We start from the raw sequence: 21,798 nt of genomic DNA on the forward strand, positions 1-21,798 counted from the left end.
TTTTACACACACACAGGTAATTTGGAACTACTTTCTCTCCATAAAATGCCGGCTGGTTTAGTTTTATCTGACAGAACGATCAGGCCATCATAAATGCACACACACACACACACACACACCGGGTGACCTCTGTCTCGTGGTGCACAGAAACAGCATATGTAAATACTCTTCCTGTTTGTCATGACCTATATTTAATTTGCATGTGGGTGGTAGGTGTGTGTGTGTGTGTGTGTGTGTGTGTGTGGCAGGGTCATCCGGTTCAAAATGATGCTACGGTACATTCAGTCTCGTGACGGATGTTTGGTGTGGAGACGCGTTCACAAGCTCGGTTAACTCAATGCAGAACTTTGATCACTGAAGGCTGAAAGTGCCGGGTGAAACATTTGTGACGGTCTTTACCAAGTGATGCGGCGTACGTGTCTGATTACTGTCCGACGCCGGGTCAAGCTGCCCCTCGTCGTTGGTACGACTCCGGCTCCGATGAAGGCCGGTGCTGTTGAGCAACAAAGGCGTTGCCGAGCAACTGCGATGACATCAAGCTTGTGCTTTTTGTATTTCCAGCAGGCGTTTTCTGCTGCTGTCTGCAGCATAGAAACTGTCTCAGTCCCATGGGAGGAAATTTCGATATTAGATTGTTTTCAAAAAGATCATTAAGCTTTATTTTTCCAGCCAAAGTCTGCATCAAAGTGAAGCGTTGTAATCTTAAAACAACTAGAATCCCAAATATTTTCATAGTGGTTCATTCAGCCATTGTTTTATGAACCTTTACATCACTGTAAGTCCTGCCTTATGTGGTTATTCCAGTTGAAATATTACAATATTCTTGCTGGAAGTGCACCGGAAGTGCTACAGCTGCTGCTGCTGTTTGCAAATAACCACAGGGTGCTTTTTGCCATGCAGTGCTGACAATTACATCAAGGTTTATAAAACAGCGTTTGTGTTGACGGTTGTGAAATTTTTTTAAGATTAGAGTGTTTTTAAGATGGCGGCGAGTCCCCTTTGGTCAGCTCATCAACCAGAAACCAGAGGAGTGCTCCCTCCGGGTCAGGGGGGGAGTTTCTGCCCCAAGCGGAGGAGTTCAAGTATCTGGGAGTGTCGTTCATGAGTGATGACAGGACAAAGCAAGAGATAAATCAACGCATCAGGAACTCGTCTGCAGTAATGAGGGAGTTGCTTCGGTCCCGTTGTAGTGAAGAAGGAGCTGAGCTGAAAGGTGAAACGCTGAGTTTACTGGTCCGTCTACGTTCTGACCCTCACCTGTGGGCCTGAGATGCAGGTCATGAGGAACCGAATCCTGAATATAAACGGCTGAAATGGGCTTCCTGCATGGAGTGGCCTGACTCATCTGGGGAGCTCGGAGTAGAGCCACTGCTCCTCCATGTCAAAAGGAGTCAGCTGAGGTGGTTTCTGGCATCCAATCAGGAAGCCTCATGGATGTCGTCCTCTGGAGGTTTTCCACACATGTCCCACTGGGAGGAGACCTGGGGAACAGAGAGAGTCTCAGAATTCACTGGAGGGATTATGAATCCTCTCTGGAACGCCTTGGGATCCTCAAGAAAGAGCTGGAGCGTGTTGCTGGGGAGAGGGAGGTCTGGGTTTCCCTCCTAGGCCTGTTGCTTCTGTGACCCGACCATGAACAAGGAGCAGAAACAGATGGCTGGATGGATGGATGGATGGATGGATGGATGGATGGATGGATGGATGGATGGATGGATGGATGGATGTCAGTCTGGTCAGAATCAAACTTATTTCTCCAAACTGAGGTCGTTCAAGGAGCCATCTACAACAGGTAAGACAATAATTGTTTATAACCTGAACTCTCCTTCAAAGAATCTGAACTATCCCTTTAGGCGACACTTTTCGAGGCAACAAATAATTTATTCTGAGCAGCAAAGGAGGAATTTGTTCCACTGAAATGGTTTTAATGACTTATTGTGAGTTTAACAATGAGTTCAAACTGGTGCTAGGGTCAGAAAGTAACTCCAATAACTAAATCCATAACAGCGAAAAACTTGTACATTTGTATATTCATTTATTAATTGGAGTTTAAAAGCATGAAAAGACCTTTGTAGGTGGATAAAGTTGAGAATAATTACCTTGCTGTTTGACTAGATAAACTTTGATATTCTTGGACGAAAGAGAAAAAAAGGAACAAACTGTTAGTGGCAAATTTAAAAAAGTAATAAAAGACTTTAATTTATGGTATTTAAAACAAACATCACTAGTAAACTAAAACGAAGCCAGGAGGTGTTTCAAAACCTACCGCAAAACGAGTGAACATTAAACCCCACACGGCACCGGATCGGTTCAGTCTCACATATTGACAGAAAACTAAATATCAAAAGTGTCTCTTCCAGATTATCACTGTGGAGCAGGCTCGGAGGCGAGTGCTTGGTGTTCGTTCGAAGGTCAAACATGCAACAAACTCATGAAGGGGAACTGTAACGACCGCCGTGCGTCCGGAGAGACCGAGCAGAACCAGAACGGTTTATATCGGGACAGCTGCAGACGGTCCTTTGACTGCAAAAGTGGCATTCAGACACAGAGGGAGCGTCATCCGGCATGTGTGGACAAAATATAACATGTCAGAGAGCGGCAGAATAAAAGCTCGTGTGCAATATGAGGAAAACAACCAAACACAGGCTGCAGAGTTTACTTTCTATAAGTCGTTAAAGCTGTTTATGTCAGAGTTGACCTTTGACCTGAATGAGTATAGAAATTAAAGTCCAGGTGTCTTTAATGACAGTCTTAAACTTAGATCTAATTATCATGAAAGAGAACTGAGTTGCAGCCATTTGGGTCAAACCTTGTAAATGTGTGATCTCACTGAAATCTGTTAGCGCTTGCAGTGTGTGTTGAGGATGACTTCCAGCTACTACCACTCCGAATTTGACCTCCGTATCTGTAAAACTGACCGAGTTACAATCATTTTGGTGTTTCCTAAAGTTGGTTAGCTACAGCGGACATCTTGAATCGAGCTGACTCCAAACGTTAATCACTTTTAGAGGTCCGTCCACTGATTGTTGTTTGAGAGTTTCATTAAAATCCATTCGCTGTTTCATAAGATATTTTGCTAACAGACAGACAAACACACACAGACAGAAACATTACCTTTTGGCAGCAGGCAGAAATAAATGTTGACTCACTTAAGATAAACTTTCTTAAAAATACTACAACTACGGGTTTTCAGCTAAATATTATGAAAATCCAAATGATGTATTCTTTTATCTTATCTAATTATTTTTTGCCCACATATCTAATATAGAAATATGATGGCCTCCTTTAATTTTATTATACTCCCCATAAAACTACTACTACTACTAATAATAATAGCAGTAATAATAATAATGATAATAATAATAATTCTTTTTGTGTGGGGACTTTGTAGGATTGGATCATTTAGTGTAACATATGTCTAATTTGTTTTCAAAATGGTAAAAAAAAAAAAAATTAAAATATAATCTGGATTGTAGGAATTATAAAAATTTACAGAGGGAAAAAAATATTGTCCAATCACTTTTTTTTTAAATTCCCCATTATTTGGTAAAGTAAATAACCCCATCCCTTCACATTTGGTATCATTTAAAATCCCTAAATTTCTTCTGTAGATGGCAAAAGGAGTTAAATCAGTAGTATGCGGTGGGTTGGAGATGTTCAGGTTTACAAATGTCCTCCGCAGGGGACAAATTTGAACTACTGGTTGTCAGGCTAAAAGGCAAATTTAAATTTTAGTGGCCTCGGTCCTTTTTGTTCAGCCGGAGATTGACCAGGCTAGAAATGACAAACGTATCGCAGTCTGTAATTTACGATATTCAGCAGATTCATTGACTTTATTCATTACATTTGGACCCTGATGGCATCGAAATAAGTTTATATCAGTCATATGGCTTTAGAGGGCGTGCCTCGCCCTCGCCTCTGGGTTTGATGGAGTACACTGACTGAATGGAGTACAAACTCTGCCCACCCAGCGCGCCGCTTTGTCAACCGGCCGATAAATGGTGCGCAAGGATTATTCCGGGCTCTGATTGGTTAGCGTGCGAACATAAATATCGCCCCTCCCCCTTGTTTTCTCTGGGAATCCCCGACAGCGTGGTCGCTCTGAAGTTGAAAATATTTTGATTTTTGTCGACGGTTTTAGCTGGTCCACGGCTTGAAATACTCCTGAGTCATCCTCTGACAGGGGCAGCGGAACAGTAAGGGTAGCTGCGCGGAGTTAAACGCGCCTCTGGTTTAAAGTTAATCCAAAATAAAATAATATTTTTTTCGCGGCGTTGTTTCGCAAAGAAACAGTAGGTCCGTTCGTTCGTTCGTTAGCCGCGTGTGCTAATGCACTTTCTGCGCTGAAACACAAAACAAAAACACGCGCGAATTATTTAATCGACTTCCATCTTTAGACAATCGATAGTTTTCCACTCCTGAAAACGTTTTAACTTATGTTTAGGTTTTATTCTTTAACAAATACTGTCCGAAGTGTTGGCTCGGCCAACAACAGATGCTAGCTTCATTCAAGTTTTGCTAACTTCCGGTTTGATTGAAAATGAATAGAATGTTTTTAGGAGGCTGTTTGTTGGTTTTAGGTTGTTGGTTTTAGGTTCAATTTAAGACTATACAAAATGCGAGACTAAAATTACTTATGTTTTAATATTTTTACAGGCTATTCAGAAGCGGGCCAGACCAAGGCCTGCCAGGCTTTATTTCCCGTTTAGTAGAAATTCATCTTCATGCAACTTAAACGATGAGCTAAACTTTTTTTAACTTTATAGTAGTATTTGGGCTTAAATAAGACAGCATCTGAACAGAAGTGACTCATAATAAACACCTTGTTTGAGTAAATAAATACCTGTAAAGGGGTTTTTAGATACTTTTTAATGTTCTGTTTTGTAAAGAAATGCTTGTTTTAACTGTTCATTTGATTAATTACTGTTTTGTGTGTTACTATAGAGCAAAGGTGGGCAACCCTGGTCCGCGAGGGCCACGGTCCTGCATGTTTTCCTTGTTTCCCTGCTCCAAACCACCTGATTCAGTGGTTAAATCACCTCTTCATGTTCTGCAGAAGCCTGTTAATCACCCATTGATTGAGATCAGCTGTGTTGGAGCAGAGAAACAAGGAAAACATGTGGTACAGCGGCTCTCAAGGACCATGATTGCCTACCTTCTGTAGAGCTAATATCAAACAATGTCAGGCTGCTAATTAGTTTTTTTGGGGGTTGTAAATGTTGTGGAATAATCTTGATGAAAGTTGAACCGCTTTTTATGAGTCTCTGTTTGGGTCAAGTCGTCACTTCCTGTTTCTCTGCTCTTTATTTTTCTCTGGGGCTGAAAGGAAATGGAGAAAAATATGGACCAGCCTGTTTTGGAGCTGCCGCTGAGCCAGGGCTCATTCAGTGAGCTGTGGGCGGGCATGTGAGTATAACTTTAACCCTGCTGGATGCCGTAAAGGCCCACGTTTGCCCTGTGTAAGTAAACCTGATTTGTGCTTTGGCTTTCGACAGGGTAACATCTAGTGACGTGGGTGCCCTGTGTCCACAACCGGTTCCCATCCTTCCTCTGGTGAGTGCTTCAGAAGAGACGTGGGGGCCGCAGGAGCAATTACAATTGCTGGTTAGTATGCACGTCTTCAACATGAGCTGAACCCTTCCTATGACCGGCGGCTTGACTGCTCAGTGGTAAGCACTAAGCAAGAAGGTCCTGGGTTCAAGCCCCGGGTTGGACCTGGGGTCTTTCTGTGTGGAGTTTCTCCTCGTGTTTGCGGGGTAAATAAAGCTTAATAATAAATAAGAGAGAAGTTTCACAATGATTCCTTTTTCTGTCCTTCAATGGCTCTCGGAGGGTTCCGACTTTCAGTTCGACCTTCTGATGGACGAAGAGCTTCCCGCCGACGTGACTGCCAAAGATTTTGTCAACCCGCCGTCCTCCACCGTCCCCGTCACGACAGACTACCCAGGCGCCTACAGCTTCGAGCTGCAGTTCCAGAACTCTGGGATGGCCAAGTCGGTCACGTCCACCGTAAGTCACAACTCGTGTTTGATCCGCTCTGATTTATGCAACGAAGAGTCGAAATCTGCTTCTGTCCAGATAACGAACTGCTGCACGTCGTGTTTAGTTTTATTACTAGACTTTAAGACGCGTCTGTACTGTAACCGAAAGTGATGAGGAGCCAGACGTGCTTCATCTGAGATGCAGGGGATTTCGGCAGCTCCGTCGAGTGTCTTCATTGTCTACTTTTTATCTTCTGAAAAAAATTTTGATCCGTTTTCATCTGCTGTACTAAAATAAACTTATTCATAGATAATCAGGACTCTTAGTTTGAAAATAAAATCCGACTACAGGTATTTAAATCCAGACTATTAAACCGTACTGTAAAATAAAGCGCCTTACCTCGACGGAGCATTAAAGTCCATCCTTTCGCGTGGCGTCTCATTCATTGTGTCGGTTTGCTGAAGTTGAAGGTTTAGAGGCGGTCGCTGCGCTCCGGGAGCCAATGCTGTCGGTGTTTCCTCGGTGACTCATCCACCCGTGGAGCGCGGTTGGCCAGTTGAGTCGAGGTTTGGGTGGTCTGCCCTGAAACCCCCTCACACACACACACACACACACCGCCTCCTGCGACTGCTGCTGAAGTCTGAGAGGTTCAGTTCAGCGACATGACAGGACATGTTCCTGCAGACTTCCCTCGGAACAGAAAGGGTTAAAACGGGGGGCGTTGTGAAGTTTGATCAGTTTCAGATCACCTACTTTGACTTGTCAGTCTTTAGAGTTGAAGGTAGATGAACGGTTCTGCTTCAGAGTTTGAGTTTTGTTCTTTTTTTTTTTTTCCGATGGCTTTCCGCTCCGGTAACGTCTGCTGTTTCTTGCAGTATTCTGAGAAGTTAAAGAAGCTCTTCTGTCAGCTCGCCAAGACGACGCCCATCGAGGTTCTGGTCAGCGAGGAGCTGCCTCAGGGCGCCGTTCTAAGAGCCACTGCAGTGTACAAGAAGTCCGATCACGTGGCCGAAGTGGTGAAAAGATGCCCGCACCATCAAACCGAAGACTGTAAGGAGAACATTTCTTTTAACTGATTATCCTGAAGTGTTTAAACCGCCCGAGCAGAATCAGGTTGGAAGGTTTTGTCTGTTTTCCTCTCAGCCTCGGACAACCGGAGCCACTTGATCCGGTTGGAGGGGAGTCAGCTCGTTCAGTACTTCGAGGACCCGAACACTTTAAGACAGAGTGTCACCGTGCCTTATGAGCCCCCGCAGGTATGAGTTTATCGTTTGTTTATTTGCACCAGGTTTCCCCCAGAACCACCCGATAAGGTAAGGGTTTTATTAAAGTTTTTATTTTATTTCAAACCTGGAAAACATTACTCTGATTGTGGAGCAAAAAAGGCAGAAAAATGTTCAATAATTCAGATGTAATATGGTTGTTCCTGGTGTTATAGGAGAGTTGAATAACAAAAAGATGAAGCATTTCTTGAATTTAGAAGGTAAATAAATGAATTCAGACATCTTCAAATCAGAAGTTTTGAGGTTTTATTGACATTTTTCCTCTCAGCTGAATATTTTATTAGCATGTTAGAATTTAAAGAGCATATTTGTGTGTCTGAAAAAAGCTCTGCGTTGAACCCAGGTGGGATTTAAATGAAGACCACATGTTTAATGTGTCTGAGCTCTCATACGGATGATTCTGTAATTTTACACAATATCTGCTCCCTTCCTGTTTCAGCTGGGCTCCAAACACACAACAATACTGCTGAGCTTCATGTGCAACAGCTCTTGCATGGGGGGCATGAACCGCCGGCCCATCCTCACCATCCTGACCCTGGAGACCCCGGAGTAAGGGACCCGAGGGGTGCCACTGTGCCACGGTTAATCGAGTTGCCTGTAGGTTCAGTTTTACTGAAGCGTTCTCGTTTCCCACTCCAGGGGGCTGGTTCTGGGCCGCAGGAGCTTCGAGGTCCGCGTCTGTGCGTGTCCGGGCCGGGACCGGAAGACCGAGGAGGAAAACGCCGGGAAGACGCAGAGTGGATCCAAACAAACGAAGAAGCGAAGTACGTGGTTTTTTTTTTTTTTTTTTGTTGTTGTTGTTGTTATTTTTGTTCTGCTTCCTGTCGCTCGCTTGACTTGCCTGATGTTTCTCAGAGAGCGCCCCGGCTCCGAACACATCCAACTCTGTGAAGAAGGTCCGGTCTTCGTCCAGTGGAGAGGAGGAGGACAAGGAGGTGTTCACCCTTCACGTGAGTGCAGTGCGCCTCTCTTCCGTCCTGCAGCTGGGTGGATTCAGATCTCAGGCTGCACGGATAACACGGCTTTCTGCTGCAGGTTCGAGGGCGCGAGCGCTACGAGATGCTGAAGAAGATAAACGCCGGCCTGGAGCTGCTGGACACAGACGGGTGAGGGTCCTCTGGTTCCACTCAGGGCTGCGGCTGTAGCTCGGCGTCCTACAGGGAGAAGGTTCAGGGGTTTGATCCCTCGTTGTGTGGAGCTGGACACGTGGTTCCTCCCACAGTCCGACAGCTTTCACGCTGGGCTCTTTTCACACCGGATGACCACGTTACAATCTTTAAAAACAAAAAGAAAACAGTCTGCCAGAACGTTGATGGTCTTTGCCGACTCTTGACGAGGCTGAAAGGACACCAACTCCTGGAAAAGGAAATAAAATAAATTTCCCAGAAAAATGAGCAGCATTTAAAGAAATAAGATTGGTTTCAGTCGCAGGTACATGCTCATCCCCACACGATGTTGTAATGAGGGAAAACGCTTCTCCCAACATCCTTTTAATCTAAATAAACATACAGATAATAAAGCAGCACCACTAGAAGTCTTGAGGTAAAAATTGACCCGAAAATCTGAAAAATTGAGTCTGTGAAGATTAAAAATGTAAGTGTGTGTTGGACGCCTGCCTGAAGGAAATATATTTTTTAAATCCAGTCAGTAAAATGGTAAACAAACCACATTTGGAGCCTTTTTCATCTCTCCTGGTTGTTTTAACAGCTTCTGACTCAGTAATGATGTGACGTAAATAAACCACAGATCAGTAATGAAACGGCACATCTGCTAGTTTCAAAATGGCCGTCCGCTTACAGTAAAACATCACAGACGCTCCTCTCTTAGCTTGAAGCAAACGTATAAGGGTTAAAATAATTCCGCTTAGGTTAAAACCCCGAAAACGTGTGTTTTTTAAACGGCGACTTTTAACGTGTCGTCAGAATTAAACGCCGTTTTTATGTTTTTTATTTCAGAAAACGAATGAAGCAAGAGAAGAAGTTCCCGAAGAAAGACAAAAGCGACAGCGACTAAAAGCTCTTCATCCGCGTCGAGATCAAAACTTCAAGATTTCCTGTTTTTTATATACTTTGTTATTTTTGTATTCTCTTTTTTGTGTTATGAAAAAAGTATTTCTGTGAAGCCGTCGTCACCCTGTGGAAACAAAAAACCTGCCTTTTTTTTTTTCCTCTAAACGCCTCACTGCCATTTGTCCGTAGACGGGTCGGCGCCGCCCCGGTTCCACGGGACGTTTGTCTCGGGTTAAACGTGGAATGAAAGATGAATTAAACTGTCTTTATAATCAGGGAGCATCACTCTTTAAGCCTTTAGAAAAATCACGTTCAGTCGTTTTCCTTTTCAAAGTGTAGTGGTCTTTGAGAAACGAACCGTTCTGATCCTCACACATCATTAAATAAACTGAGGAATGAGGTGTTTCTGTTGTTTGACTCGGGTCTCAAAATAAAACTTTATTTTTCTCAGTCCGGTTAATCGGCAGCACTTTGGTTTGACCAATCATCGAGTTCAACAAATGTATATGAAGTCATTTCTCTGCTTTATTTCTGTTTTTGTTTTTTTATATCACGGGGATAAGTGTCTGAACTGTTTCTGTTCTTGTTGAATTTTTGTACCGTTTTTATTTTTTTTACATTCAAGCTTTAATAAAGACCTGGAAGCTCAGCCGCTGCTCGTCTTCCTCTGTTAGCTCGAACGCACGCGGGCCGATTTGCATGTTTGGAATATGGATGCAAATCCAGCCGCATCCAAACATGAATGCAGCTTTGTGGCGTTTTATTGTCCGGGGTGGGAGGGGAGGGCGGGCGGCGTCGAGCCCCGGATCGTTTTATCTTCCCTCGCTGCTCGAAGAGAGACGCCAAACCTGCATCCAGGTGAGTGACGAGCTGAAGGTTTTACCTCCGGATAGAAGAGATTTTAATGAACTTCTCATCTAACGTTTAATGTCTCTAACAGCAGAAACGGGCGCCAACATGGGGAAGACGCCGTTCCAGGAGAAATTCTGCGTTTTGTTTTTTTTGGGTGAGTTTCATCAGTTTTGTTGCTGCTTTTTTTAAAAAAAAAAAAAAAAAAAAAAATCAATAGTTTCATTTAATCTGGTCTTTGGTTTTGATTGTGTGTAATTTTGGGGAAAAAGCAGAAAGTTCCAGCTTGTTTGAAGCTCATTTGTTTTATTTTTTGACAAAAGACAGAAATTACCCTTTTTTTTACTCATTATTAAAGTTTTGTATGTATTGAAAGTTTATTTGTGTTTTTCAATATAAATGTAGGTGAAATATGAAACAAACTGCACAGGATGGTTTATATAAATACAGAATTTGTTTTTTTTGTTGTATAAATATGTGTTGAAGGTAAAAGTGAGGCGAACGACGCCGTTTCCTCTTTGTTCAAACGAACAATCGGGCTCTTGTCTGCTTTTAGCTCTGATGATGATGATGTTGGCCGCCGTGGCAGAACGACAGTACTTCACCTTTACCACCAACTCCAACTGGACTGACGCCAGAACGTTCTGCCAGGTACGTCCAGAAACGAGTGGAATCGGAGGCTTCGTTCGTTCCGACCTCGGTGTTCGCGAACATCAGCTTCGTGAACCAAAAGAACCTGTTTAGATCTTTAATGGTTGTGTTTCTGCACGTGACGCCTGATGAAACACAGACTGCTTGAAACCTGTAATTAATTAGCAGCTTATAGGGGGTTTAGTAACCTTTTGGAAGACTGTTTGTTTTGTCTCTGCCTGAAATAGAAAAAAAAATTATACTCGAGGGTAACGGACTCACAAAATGAGGCAAATAAAACAAAATAGTTTAATAAACCTGCGTTTTCCCTGGCGCAGAGACGGGGACCTTTAAATACGTAACGCTCCTGTTGTGAGGGTAGACGACCAAACGACAGGAAGTAGGTTTAGTCTCAGCGGACGTCTTTAATGTCCTCAGAAGGACGATAAAACCTGCAGACGTTTCAGTTCGAAACATCCAGAAATCACTGAAGTCTGGGTAGTTTAACCTCGTTGTCTGAAATTAAAAACGGCCCTCGGAGTTAAAGCGGAGGCCTCGTGGATCACGTCGACTCCGGGGCACCCACGAGACAAATGTTGCACGGACAGTCTGCCTTCACTATGTCGCTCTCTCTCGCCGCGTTACGCTTACATACATTAACTGTTTCAGCTCTGTGACTACCGCCCTTCTTCGACCCTCTGCTTCTGTCCGATAGACTGACCCACGCTTTCCGTTCGGTTTCCCGGTCCGTTTTATCGCTTTCAGAATACTGATTTGCATGTATTTGCACAAAACGGGAAGTAGCTCTGTGGAAATAAATCTGACGTTTCGTGTTTGCTCAGGAGTGCTACGAAGAACTGGTGACCGTGACCCCGGAGAACAGCCAGCTGCTCACCCGAATGATCCGCTCCGACCACTGGATCGGCCTTCGCAAGAATTTCAATCCCCACCGAAACAGCCGGTCGACCTGGAACTCCAGCTTCAGCTCCGCCGCGCCTTCACCCGTCTTCATCGACGGCGACGACTCTGCTGACAACTCCACCGGCGACTCCGACAACTCCACCGCCATGTACTGGACCCGCTGGGCCAACGAGGACCCCGTCTCCTTCCAGAACTGGTACCCGGGTTGGCCGGCGCCCAAATACCCGCTCCCCAAGATCGACTGCTGCAGCTGCTCCTGCACGTGCCCGCTGTCTCCCAAGCCGACGCCGAACACGTCCACCCAGCCGCCGTTTCAGACCATGGGATCGGGTGTCCCAAACGGGAACGACTCAACCCAGTTCGGGGAAGCCACCACCGACGTGACGGACACAACCGACGTCACCGATTCCACGGACGCGACGGACACGAGCAGCTCCCCAAACGCCTCAGCAACCATGGCAGACGTGTCGGAGAACACAACCCCTCATACCGTCCACAGCGCGCATTCCCTCTGGGCGGACCCGGTGCCGATAAACTCGGTGTGTGAACCCAGACCCATGCAGCCGCCCGTTATCCCAGAGCCGTATAAGAACTACATCGAGGACCCCTGCGTGGCCATGCTCAGCTCCGGGCTTTGGATCGAGAAGCACTGCTTTGAGCCGCTGCCTTTCATTTGTTACGAAGGTAAACGGGCCTCCAAACGAAGCTACTGAATGATGCCATGAGTGCAGCTCTGGGTCGTCCACAAACTCATAATTTAAAAACTAAAAAAAAATGGGGGGAAGTTTTAGAAAACAAACTAGTACCCGTTGACAAAATCACCCCCGTTTCCCTCTGGAAACCAGATAAAATAACTCCTGCACCTTTTTAATCTAACAAAATATTTATTGCTCATATTCTCCAATCCCTGGCAAAAAAAATAAAATAAATAATAATAGTTAAAATCAAAAAGAGTAGAAATCCCCTGAAGAAAACGGGGTTAACCTCCAGAAAAGAAACCCAAGTTTACTGTGATTATCACAGGTAAGTTTCCATCCTAAAATTTGCAGAGATTATGTTGAAACCTAATCTCTGCAAGCTTAGGCTCAGGTGGTGCAGCGTGCCTCTCAGTAAGAAGGTCGCAGGTTCGCTTCCTGGCCTGGGGCCTTTCTGGGTGGAGTTTACATGTTCTCCCTGAGCTCACGTGGGTTTACTCCGGTTTCCTCCCACAGACCAAAAACATCCATATTAGGTTCATTGTTAACTCTTAAATTGTCTCTGTGTCCCTGTGATGGACTGGAGGCCTGTCCCGGGTGTCTCCCCGCCTCTCGCACAGTGTCTGCTGGAGACAGGCACCAGCTCCCCGTGGAGAAGCGGGTAAAAGGAAATGGTTGTAGAAACTTTTCTTCAGTCCAGGTCAAAGAAAAGCGATGAATTTCAGACTCATCGACGCCATGAGGGTTCTGATCTGTCGACTGTTATATGACAGTGTTTTCTGATAATAAAGGTTTGTTTTTTTCTTCTTTCTTCCTTCAGATCGCTTCATGGGGGAAGTCAACGTGACCAGCATTACATCCAAGAGCGCCAGTCTGGCGTGGCAAGCCGGGCCCGGCGACATCAGCCATTACCGGGTGGACGTCAGAGGAGGGAACGAGACACGGGAGTTCAATTGGACAGATCTGAACCTGGAGCTCGTCAACCTGACAGCCGGCACCGGATACCGAGTCCGAGTGTTTCCCGTGAAGTGCCACAGAGACCTCAACTCGCAGAACAGAACATTCTACACCAGTGAGTCGCGCCGAGTCGCCGCCGCACCTGAAGGGTTCGATTCCAAAGCTGACCAGAGAGAGAGGTGGAGGGGGTCGTAGACGCGGTTGTTGTTGCAGAGAACGGAGGAAACAGAAGATTTAAGGCAGATTTTATTCTCTACATACAGTCACTGTAGCAGCTGTGGGTCAGTTAGAGCGGCTGTCCTCCAACGAGAGAGTCGGTGGTTCGATTCCTGTTAGCAGTCGCATGTCGAAGTGTCCCTAGGGCGAGGCTCTGATCCCCTCTGCCTCCGATGTGCCCCATCGATACATGAATGGAGTCTAAAACACTGATTAGACTATGTAGGATGATTTATTCTAGGGGTGACCAATCCTGGTCCTCGAGGGCCACCATCCTCCATGTTTTACTTGTTCCTCTGCTCCAACACACCTGATTTGAATCAATGGGTGATTAACAGGCTTCTGTAGATCATGAAGAGGTGATTTAATCACTGAATCAGGTGTGTTGGAGCAGGGAAACAAGTAACACATGCAGGATGGTGGCTCTCGAGGACCAGGATTGGCCACCTCTGATTTATTCAGATTAGCTTGTAGGGGGTGTATGGATGTGTGTAGACGGGTCAATGAGGGCACAGATTGTGTTGTGAGGCGCTCTGAGTGGCCCGGTTGGGTAGAAAGGTGCTCTATAAGTTCAGTGCTTTCACCTTTGAACTTGTATATAAAAACTTAGCTCGCCCTGTTTCACGTGGCTTGTTGCACTTTTTCCATTTCGAGCTCAGGTCCTCCGCCGGAGGTCTGGGAGCTCGAGGGTTCTCCTCAGTATCTACAATGTTCCTCGGACTCTTCTGGACAGAGATCTCTGAGGTTCTTCCTGGGATCTGCTGGAGGGTCAGAGCACCGAGTGCCCCAGTCTCCACTGGCACCTTCTTTGGAGTCTTGTAGTTTTGTTGTTGTCCAAACAGGCGATAAACCGGAGCCAGAGCTCGTTTAGCACTACCTGTTTTAGTTTTTTGTCGAGCACCACAACGCCCGGTTAGTTAGCCGTGACCCCTGCGTCAGTCTGGACCCTAAAGGAGCCACTAGACCTTCAGTTTGTACTCGTCACAGGCGTTCCTCGGTTATGGGGCGTCTTATCCCAACCTGCGTCCCGGGTCCTGTCTGGTGTGGTAGACCCAGGCCTCGTTCTGAAGTTTCTAAAATATGATCATTAAAAGGGGGAATCTGTGCCGCATCGCTGGTTCGTTTCATTCGTAGCGTCCAACCATCAGACCCGGTACCCGACGCAGCTGCGGCACCTCTACCATCAGATGACGCAGCCTGTCCGATATAAAAGACTAACGTTGATCACGTCTCCTGTCTTTGTTTTTAGTTCCTTCCACGGTGGAGAACCTCACTGTGACGGGCGTGACGGAGACGTCCGTCTCCCTGAACTGGACCGAGCCCGTCGGAAACCTGGACTTCTACGTCATCAAGACCGAGCGCCTGGAGAACAAGACGGAGGAGGAAGGCTTCGAGTTCCGCGGTTTGGCCCGGGGGACCTGTTACACCTTCGCCGTCATCACGGGCGTGGAGGACCGCTCCGGGTGGAGCAAGGAGGCGGCCGTGTCTCAGTGCACCAGTGAGCTCCTCCCGCTCCTGCTTCGTTCCTCCTCGTGTGATCTGACAATCCAGATCGGCGGAGGCAAATTAGACCTGGGCGGTGGCGGCTGCCTCCATGTTTGTTTTCAATGAACACACAGCGATTCTTTGTCTGCTTTATCCTTCACCACAGAGCCTGGCAAGGTGACCGAACTGACCGCTTCAGAGAACACCGACGTGTCGGTGATGCTGACCTGGACGCAGCCCGACGGAGGCTTCACGGGCTTCACCGTGATCGCTACGGACACGTCTGACAGGTGTGTTTGTTCAAAGTATCTTATCAGTTTAATTATTTCGGATTTATTAGTTGTTTTTTAGCAGCACTGATGGATGGTGTCAGTCATTCATCCTCTACTCGCCTTGGATTGTTTTTTCCTCCCATCTTTAATATCAGCGACAACCAGAACTGAAGCGTCAGCTGTTCTCAGCACCGCTTTACTGGAAAAGCTTCTGAGTTGAAGCTCAACTCTTTTTAGGAGCTCAAATATCATAGTTTCCCCACATGCAGTTTAGGGACATAAACATGTTTGTTTTTGTAGTCGTTATTAATCCTAAAAAGCGCTTTTTTTTTTTTCCTTCTCCGCCATAGAGCTGCGTGTTTAAACACACACTGACAACAATGTAGTGCATAAAAAAAGAAATGTATTTGATAATAATTACAATATATACAGATGTTTTTTTTTAGTTAAGGCTAAAAGTTCAGCAGCAAAGGGAGTAAGACGTTTGTAGGAACGGGTCAGATTTACAATCCAGAACGCCTCCTGCCACACTGGAGGAGTTAACGGGGGATTTAACCGAAACTTCCGGCGGCTCGCCATCTTCGGTGGCCTCGGAACTCCGCCCCTCGCCTGGTGGTGAGCGGAAGCTGATCCTAACGAGTCTCGCGGAAAACGAAGCGGAATCACGTGAGAGCTCTGAACGGCGGGAAGCCGGATACTAAAATAAGACGCAAACAAACTGATCTGATGGTCGTGGAGGGGAAAATGATCCTGCTTACAGCCGCTCAGCTGAAGGTTCAGTTTTCTCCAAAACGACAACAGAGGAACGTTAACTCTTTCACTTTTAGTCCATGAGGAAGGAAACGATCATCTGTTGTAGCAGCTGGTAGATGTTTGCTCCCATGAGATGTAATTAAAGCCAACAACACCTTCACACGTTTAGGAGTTTTATTTTTATACAGCATTAAATAACTGAAAGAAAATCCTTTTATCGTTACTAAGTAAAAAAAAAAACGAGCTGTAGACCAGTTGAGCTGCGTTTGGACGTCGAACAGCTGTTAGTTTCTTTTATAACAGGCTCCTGTTCAACAACACCGTGAGCAAACCGGAAGCGGACGTGGTCGGGCTGCCGGACGGGAGGAAGATCGTCTTGTCTGTAACAACCGTGGCGAACTACACCCTGCGGGGAGACAGCGTGACCATCGAGACCTACACCGGTAACTAGCGAACGAGTTCCTCCGCCGCGGGCCGACGAGCCGGCGCTAACCCCGACTCTCTCCGCAGCACCGAGGCAAGTGTCCAACCTGAGCCTGACGCCGACCCACGACGTCATCAACGCCACCTGGGCGTTCAGCGCCGACACCGACGCCAGTTTCACCGTGGAGCTCCGGCTCGGCGGGGAGCTCGTCAACATGACGAAAAACTTGGCCACGACCACGTTGAGCTTCACGGACCTGAAGAACGCGGCCAAGTACAACGTCACCGTGTACGCCGTGAACCACAGATTCAAAAGCCCGGCCATGTCAGACACCATCTTCACCCGTGAGTTCTCCGTGTAATTCGATCACACCGAATCGACCTCGGTGCGCTCCGGATTAAAAAAACACGTCTCTGCCTTTTATCATTCTTCCAGTGCCGAGTCCTCCCACCAACGCCAGGGTGACGTCCAAGACGAACGGCTCCCTCACCTTCGAGTGGGAGCCGCCGAAGAACGTCTTCAACGCGATGTACTCCGTCAGCGTCTTCTCCGGCTTCTGGAGCAGCGGGGCAAACGGCACCGTCCACGACAGAACCAATTACACCTTCACGGGCCTGATATCGGGAACCAAGTACAACTTCAGCGTGTCCACCTTGGCGGACACGCATGAGAGTGCACCGGCGACGTGCTCGGGGGTGACGGGTGAGAAACGGGCGGGGTGGGGTCACGGGTTTCAATGCTTCAAGTGTTCAGAACCAGCCAGAAAACGACCGATCTGTCCAACAAAACCACAGAATCTGCACCAAATTATTATTATTATTGACATGAGGCGCAACTAACTGCTGGTTATTTCCTGACAAGCTTTTAAATTAAAAACCACTGCAACCAAAGCTGTACTCATCAGAAAAATACAGTTAATGTTGAACAATAATGACCCCCCCCCCACACACACACACACACACACACACACACAGACATGCTCTAACCCATTCCTTATGATGACTTTAATAAAATAATAGACAGAGTGGATTTAAAGAGTTTCCACAAGTTTTGAAACGTTTCCCACCTTTAATGTGACGCACCTTCTGTCCAATCCAACAAAAAGACAAACTCATCTGATGAAATGATAAATAATAAAACCGCATCAGGTTCCGGCGTTTAGTCGTGTCGGGGAGGAGTTTCTCTTCGGGCCGCTCTTTAACTCGCTCGTATTTGTCCACCTTTGGTTCCTGAAGCTTCAGAGGACACCTGAAGTCCACAGCCCCCTTATTCAGGTCACCACACAGGTGATTCAGTTAATTAATTGATTTACTCAGATTTAGGCAATCCTGGTCCAGAGCTGCTGTTTTGGAGGTTCTTAGTGGCGCTTCTTCTTCATATTCATTTTTTTTTCTTTTTTTTTAGCCAACATTTGAAGTAAAAAGCTGTTCAGTGCGTTTCATCATTCTGGCCGCTTTAACTACAACCCTCCCAAATCCAGCTGAAAATCAAAGCAGCCCCACAGCATGATCCTTCCACCACCGTGTTTCACTCTGAGGGATGGTGTTCCGGCACCAAACGTACCTTTAGGACCAAAACACTCATCATCCTGGATGCTATGATGATGAAACCAGCCAGCAAAAGTGAACAAGTCCTGATAGCTGCTCAGATAAAACCTTCAGAAACTTCACGACAAGACGACCTGGTGTTTAAAAGCATCTCATTGCAACGGTGGTCAGGAACAAACGTCGCCTCAATCTGGACTCAAATTTTGAATTTGAAAACAGGATGGCGAACTTTAAACTCAGGCTGCCGTTCAAGATGAGGAAAAATCTGGATTTTTGACATAATTCAATTGGTCCACAAAAACGCCAAATAATCCTCTTAATCCTCCTTTAAATCAAAGCTTTTGAGCAGGCATGTCCTCAGAATTAATCCTTCATAAATCCAATTAAAAATGGGCCATTTTTCTCTGGCGGTAAATCCCCTCGTATAACCATTTGGTGTCATTGTGAAGCTCGGAGATTCCCCTTTTTTCCTGACACCAATCCTGACCAATAAAATCTGAGTTTTCAAAGCGGCGCTGGCTCGTTGCCGGGCGATAGGTCGCCACTTTTCAACAAACTGCGTCTCGTTTTGAAGCTTTTCAGACGGAGAATTAAAAAAAAAAAAAAAAGTAAAAATTGAGAAATCCCTAAGCTCCCGCCAGCGTTTCCTCACCGTTTCCGTTTGTTCCCTCAGACCCCGTCAACATGACCATCAGTCTGTCCATGATGTGCTCGTCGGCGACGACTCTTCTCTGCGACAGGAGCGACTCGAGGGCGACGGTTTTCGAAGAGGTAGGTCAGCCGACAGCGCCGCCCGCCCGCCGCCAGAACCAAAACCTGACGTGTTCTCGTGCGTCTCTTCCAGCTCAAGTCGTATTTCGGCGACCTGCTGAGCGACAACATTGTTTGGAACATCACCAGGGAGGAAATCAAAGACGCCTAACGCAGCCGAAACGGCATTCCTGCGAGGAGCGCGTATCGCCCGCCGCCTCGCCTCCTGACATTGAAACAAATTGGGAATATTGGGAATATTTGGCGTCGGTGTTGGTTTCTTCTGAGTTCTTCTTCTCTTCACGCTTTAAGGTCTTTATTTTCCTCAACGCTCTGATTTATAACCCGCTGCTGAGTGAGAAATGATAACGCCTGAAGTTGTTTCTGATTTTCTGTGTTTGTTCCAGATCCAATAAATGATCGTTAAAAGTTGATGTTTTTATTCTTTTATTGTCTCATTAGTAGGAGAGTGTTTGTTGTCGCTCCGGTGGTTATCGGGGTTTTTTCCTTTCAGTCCTGATTCGTTTATTTCTCCACTCCTGTTCTGCTTTTTGGTTGAATTAGAACTCCTCCTGTTCCTGTTCTCCAGTCCAGCCTCCTGACCTCTGACCCTGGAGTCCAGCCTCCCGACCTCTGACCCGTCCTCTGGAAGGGTTCTCAAAGCTGCTAGTCTGTTGTTCCTCCAAGATCTTTTGCTCGACGTTCTCCATTCCTCCAGCAGGTGTTCTGACATCGTCGTCAGCTTCTTCACTTTTTTTTTTTTGGTTTCTCCCGAACGTTCTGCTTTTCCACTGTTCTCCAACTTTCAATGTTCCTTTCGGCTTCTTCCCCCGACGTTCCCTTCACGTTGTGGTGGCCATCTTGAGTCGAGTTAATCAGTTGCAGATGTTTCACCAAAACTGCCTCTTTCTGAACGTTTCGTTAAAAAAAAACCTCCAGTAGGTCGTGAGATATTTTGCTAACAGACAGACAAACCGTCACGCAGGCGATAAATGAGTCCTAAAACAAACAAAAAAAAGCCTCAGTTCTGTTTATGCTGCATGAACGAATCTAACACCTAACAGCGACGCGGCTCCACGGTCTGCGATGGCGAGGCCGGTATTTATAGAGCGCTCTTCACACTCTGCCAGTTTCCTCTGCAGAGAGTCTCAGGCGCAAAGATGTCTATTTTTGAGGTCTTGTGTTTCAAAGATATATATATATATATATATATATATATATATATATATATATATATATATAGATAGATAGATCAGCCTCAGGAGGAAGAGGCGTCGTCCCACAGTTCGGTTAAAAACGAGCCTTCGAGCGACGCTGGAAGCAAAGGGTCTTCAGAGGACGGCATGGAGACGTCACAGAGACACCCAGAGGACGAGAAAGGGGACAGGGACGCAGGTCTGTCTCAGTTGTCTCCTTTTATTAATCGAACTGAATGTTGAGACAGATCGCAAGCTTTAAAAGTAAAACTTTACAACTTTTATTTTGAAGGTTACCTGAACAGCTAACCTTATAGGACCTGCTTTACAGAACATGGAAAATTATTATTATTATTATTAGTTATTAATTACCTGCTCGTAAACCTCCTAATATAAAAGATAAGTTTTGACGGATTTATCGTGACAGACAGATAAGCTGAAATGATTTATTAACAGCACTTTGCCACATTTGGCCTTTTGACTCTTCAGCCTCTTTCGGTCACATTTGCAGAATCCAGTGTGTGTGTGTGTGTTGGAGGATCATGTTCAGCTACTACCACACTAAAGTTCAGCTTAATGTTTATATAATTTAGCTGAGTTACAGCCTTTTTTTGGTTTGTGTTTCTGAAGTGCGGCCGGTTGCGGTGGCTCCAAAGGTCGACTGCTTTCTGAGCGTTTCATTAAAATCCGTTTACAGGTTCAGAGGATATTTTGCTAACACGCAATCAAACATTCACCAACACAGGCAGATCGTTGCTCTTTTTGCCTTCAGCAGAGATGATAATAAAGAACCCAAAGCAAATTAAAAAAGGAGTTTTTCAGGCTGAAACTAGGACGACTAACTAACTTTTGAACTTGAACCTTTTAGAAATCTAAGAAGCTATTTCTTTGTAAGGTTTGCTGAAAGAGTCGACTGAAACGATCGCTTCTGTTGCGACCGGCCGACTAACGGAGGTTCTAACATCACCGGTTTGGCCCTTTCAGGTGGACGGTCCTGTGAAAAGCGGCGTCTGACGGCTGTCGGGGCGGCCGTGGCTTTAGCAGCAGGGACTCTGGTCACTGCTCTGGTTTTAAACTTCGTTTTATCTGGTGAGTAGAAACAGAAGCGTCCTCCTGCAGGTTGAGTGTGGATTCAAACTGACTCCACACTGGCTGAAAACACCCTTTATTACACCTCCAGAGTGCAGCTAGTCGGGGAAATGAAGCCCACGCAACACGTTGATAAAGTCACATTGTTTTATAAAGCCCATTTAAACTAAGAGCTGATCTAAAGAGCCGTACGATGGAATAAAGCAATCGATGAAATCGGGCTTTAATGCAGCTTGTTGGTCAACTTCGGCAATCCTATCTAGATGCTCCTCTAGTTTCTAAACGCAGAGTCCTAAAATACCAGCAGTGAAAAGAAACAAACAGGAAGCCAGTCATGGCGAGGCCAGGGCTGGTGGGAGGCCATCACACTTTCCTGTTTCAGAGCGAGCAGCAGCAGCAAATTTTTGTGTTTTTTTTTAGACTGACAGGGAGAACAAGTGAAGCTCTAGAGCAGCTAGTTTTACGAGACTCAAAACTCCAACCAACCAACTAACTAACTAACTAACCAGCCATTAACTACAGGAGGAAAACGAAGGTTACGTATGTAACTACGGTTCTATGAATCCCGGATGACCGCCAGAGGGCGGTGCTGAAAGCACTGAATGTTCCCTTCGCGCATGCGCAGTTCGAGTAATANGTATCAACAGAGTCACACTTGTGACACATCGGATGATCAATCAGAGGCTATATAGCCTGACGTCATCCGAGGCTCTGTTCCTACAGAATATTCTCGCGAACGCAAG

General features: G+C 45.9%; 3 protein-coding genes across 7 annotated transcripts in view; all 3 read left to right on the plus strand.

Annotated features, from left to right (window-relative positions):
* Positions 1 to 4,066: 4,066 nt before the first annotated feature.
* On the plus strand, positions 4,067 to 9,920 carry tp53 (tumor protein p53). Of its 5 annotated transcripts, none has more exons than XM_017403895.3 (11): positions 4,067 to 4,193; positions 5,315 to 5,403; positions 5,493 to 5,601; positions 5,821 to 6,006; positions 6,855 to 7,029; positions 7,123 to 7,235; positions 7,702 to 7,811; positions 7,902 to 8,026; positions 8,118 to 8,212; positions 8,298 to 8,368; positions 9,218 to 9,920. In XM_017403895.3, the coding sequence occupies exons 2-11, from the start codon at positions 5,327 to 5,329 to the stop codon at positions 9,273 to 9,275; spliced, it is 1,119 nt and encodes a 372-aa protein (XP_017259384.1). In that variant the 5' UTR covers positions 4,067 to 4,193; positions 5,315 to 5,326; the 3' UTR covers positions 9,276 to 9,920. The 5 variants fall into 5 exon arrangements, with proteins under 5 accessions (XP_017259384.1, XP_017259383.1, XP_017259385.1 ...); XM_017403894.3 differs by having other exon boundaries at positions 5,324 to 5,403; XM_017403896.3 differs by having other exon boundaries at positions 5,324 to 5,403; positions 5,830 to 6,006.
* Positions 9,921 to 9,967: 47 nt separating this feature from the next.
* On the plus strand, positions 9,968 to 19,204 carry LOC108228349. Its single transcript, XM_017403893.3, has 12 exons — positions 9,968 to 10,129; positions 10,212 to 10,277; positions 10,677 to 10,771; positions 11,593 to 12,355; positions 13,187 to 13,438; positions 14,789 to 15,037; positions 15,191 to 15,314; positions 16,353 to 16,492; positions 16,560 to 16,817; positions 16,909 to 17,175; positions 18,694 to 18,791; positions 18,865 to 19,204. The coding sequence occupies exons 1-12, from the start codon at positions 9,982 to 9,984 to the stop codon at positions 18,940 to 18,942; spliced, it is 2,538 nt and encodes an 845-aa protein (XP_017259382.2). The 5' UTR covers positions 9,968 to 9,981; the 3' UTR covers positions 18,943 to 19,204.
* An 834-nt stretch (positions 19,205 to 20,038) lies between these two features.
* Positions 20,039 to 21,798, plus strand: part of LOC108249521 (CD209 antigen-like protein C) — a 12,408-nt gene continuing 10,648 nt past the window's right edge. Inside the window, exons 1-2 of the mRNA XM_037976359.1 lie at positions 20,039 to 20,165; positions 20,951 to 21,055. Of these exons, the coding sequence (XP_037832287.1) occupies positions 20,114 to 20,165; positions 20,951 to 21,055 (157 nt within the window). The 5' untranslated portion in view covers positions 20,039 to 20,113. The remainder of the gene's footprint in view (positions 20,166 to 20,950; positions 21,056 to 21,798) is intronic.

Source organism: Kryptolebias marmoratus, linkage group LG7, assembly GCF_001649575.2.
Source record: "Kryptolebias marmoratus isolate JLee-2015 linkage group LG7, ASM164957v2, whole genome shotgun sequence".
Taxonomy (NCBI): domain Eukaryota; kingdom Metazoa; phylum Chordata; class Actinopteri; order Cyprinodontiformes; family Rivulidae; genus Kryptolebias; species Kryptolebias marmoratus.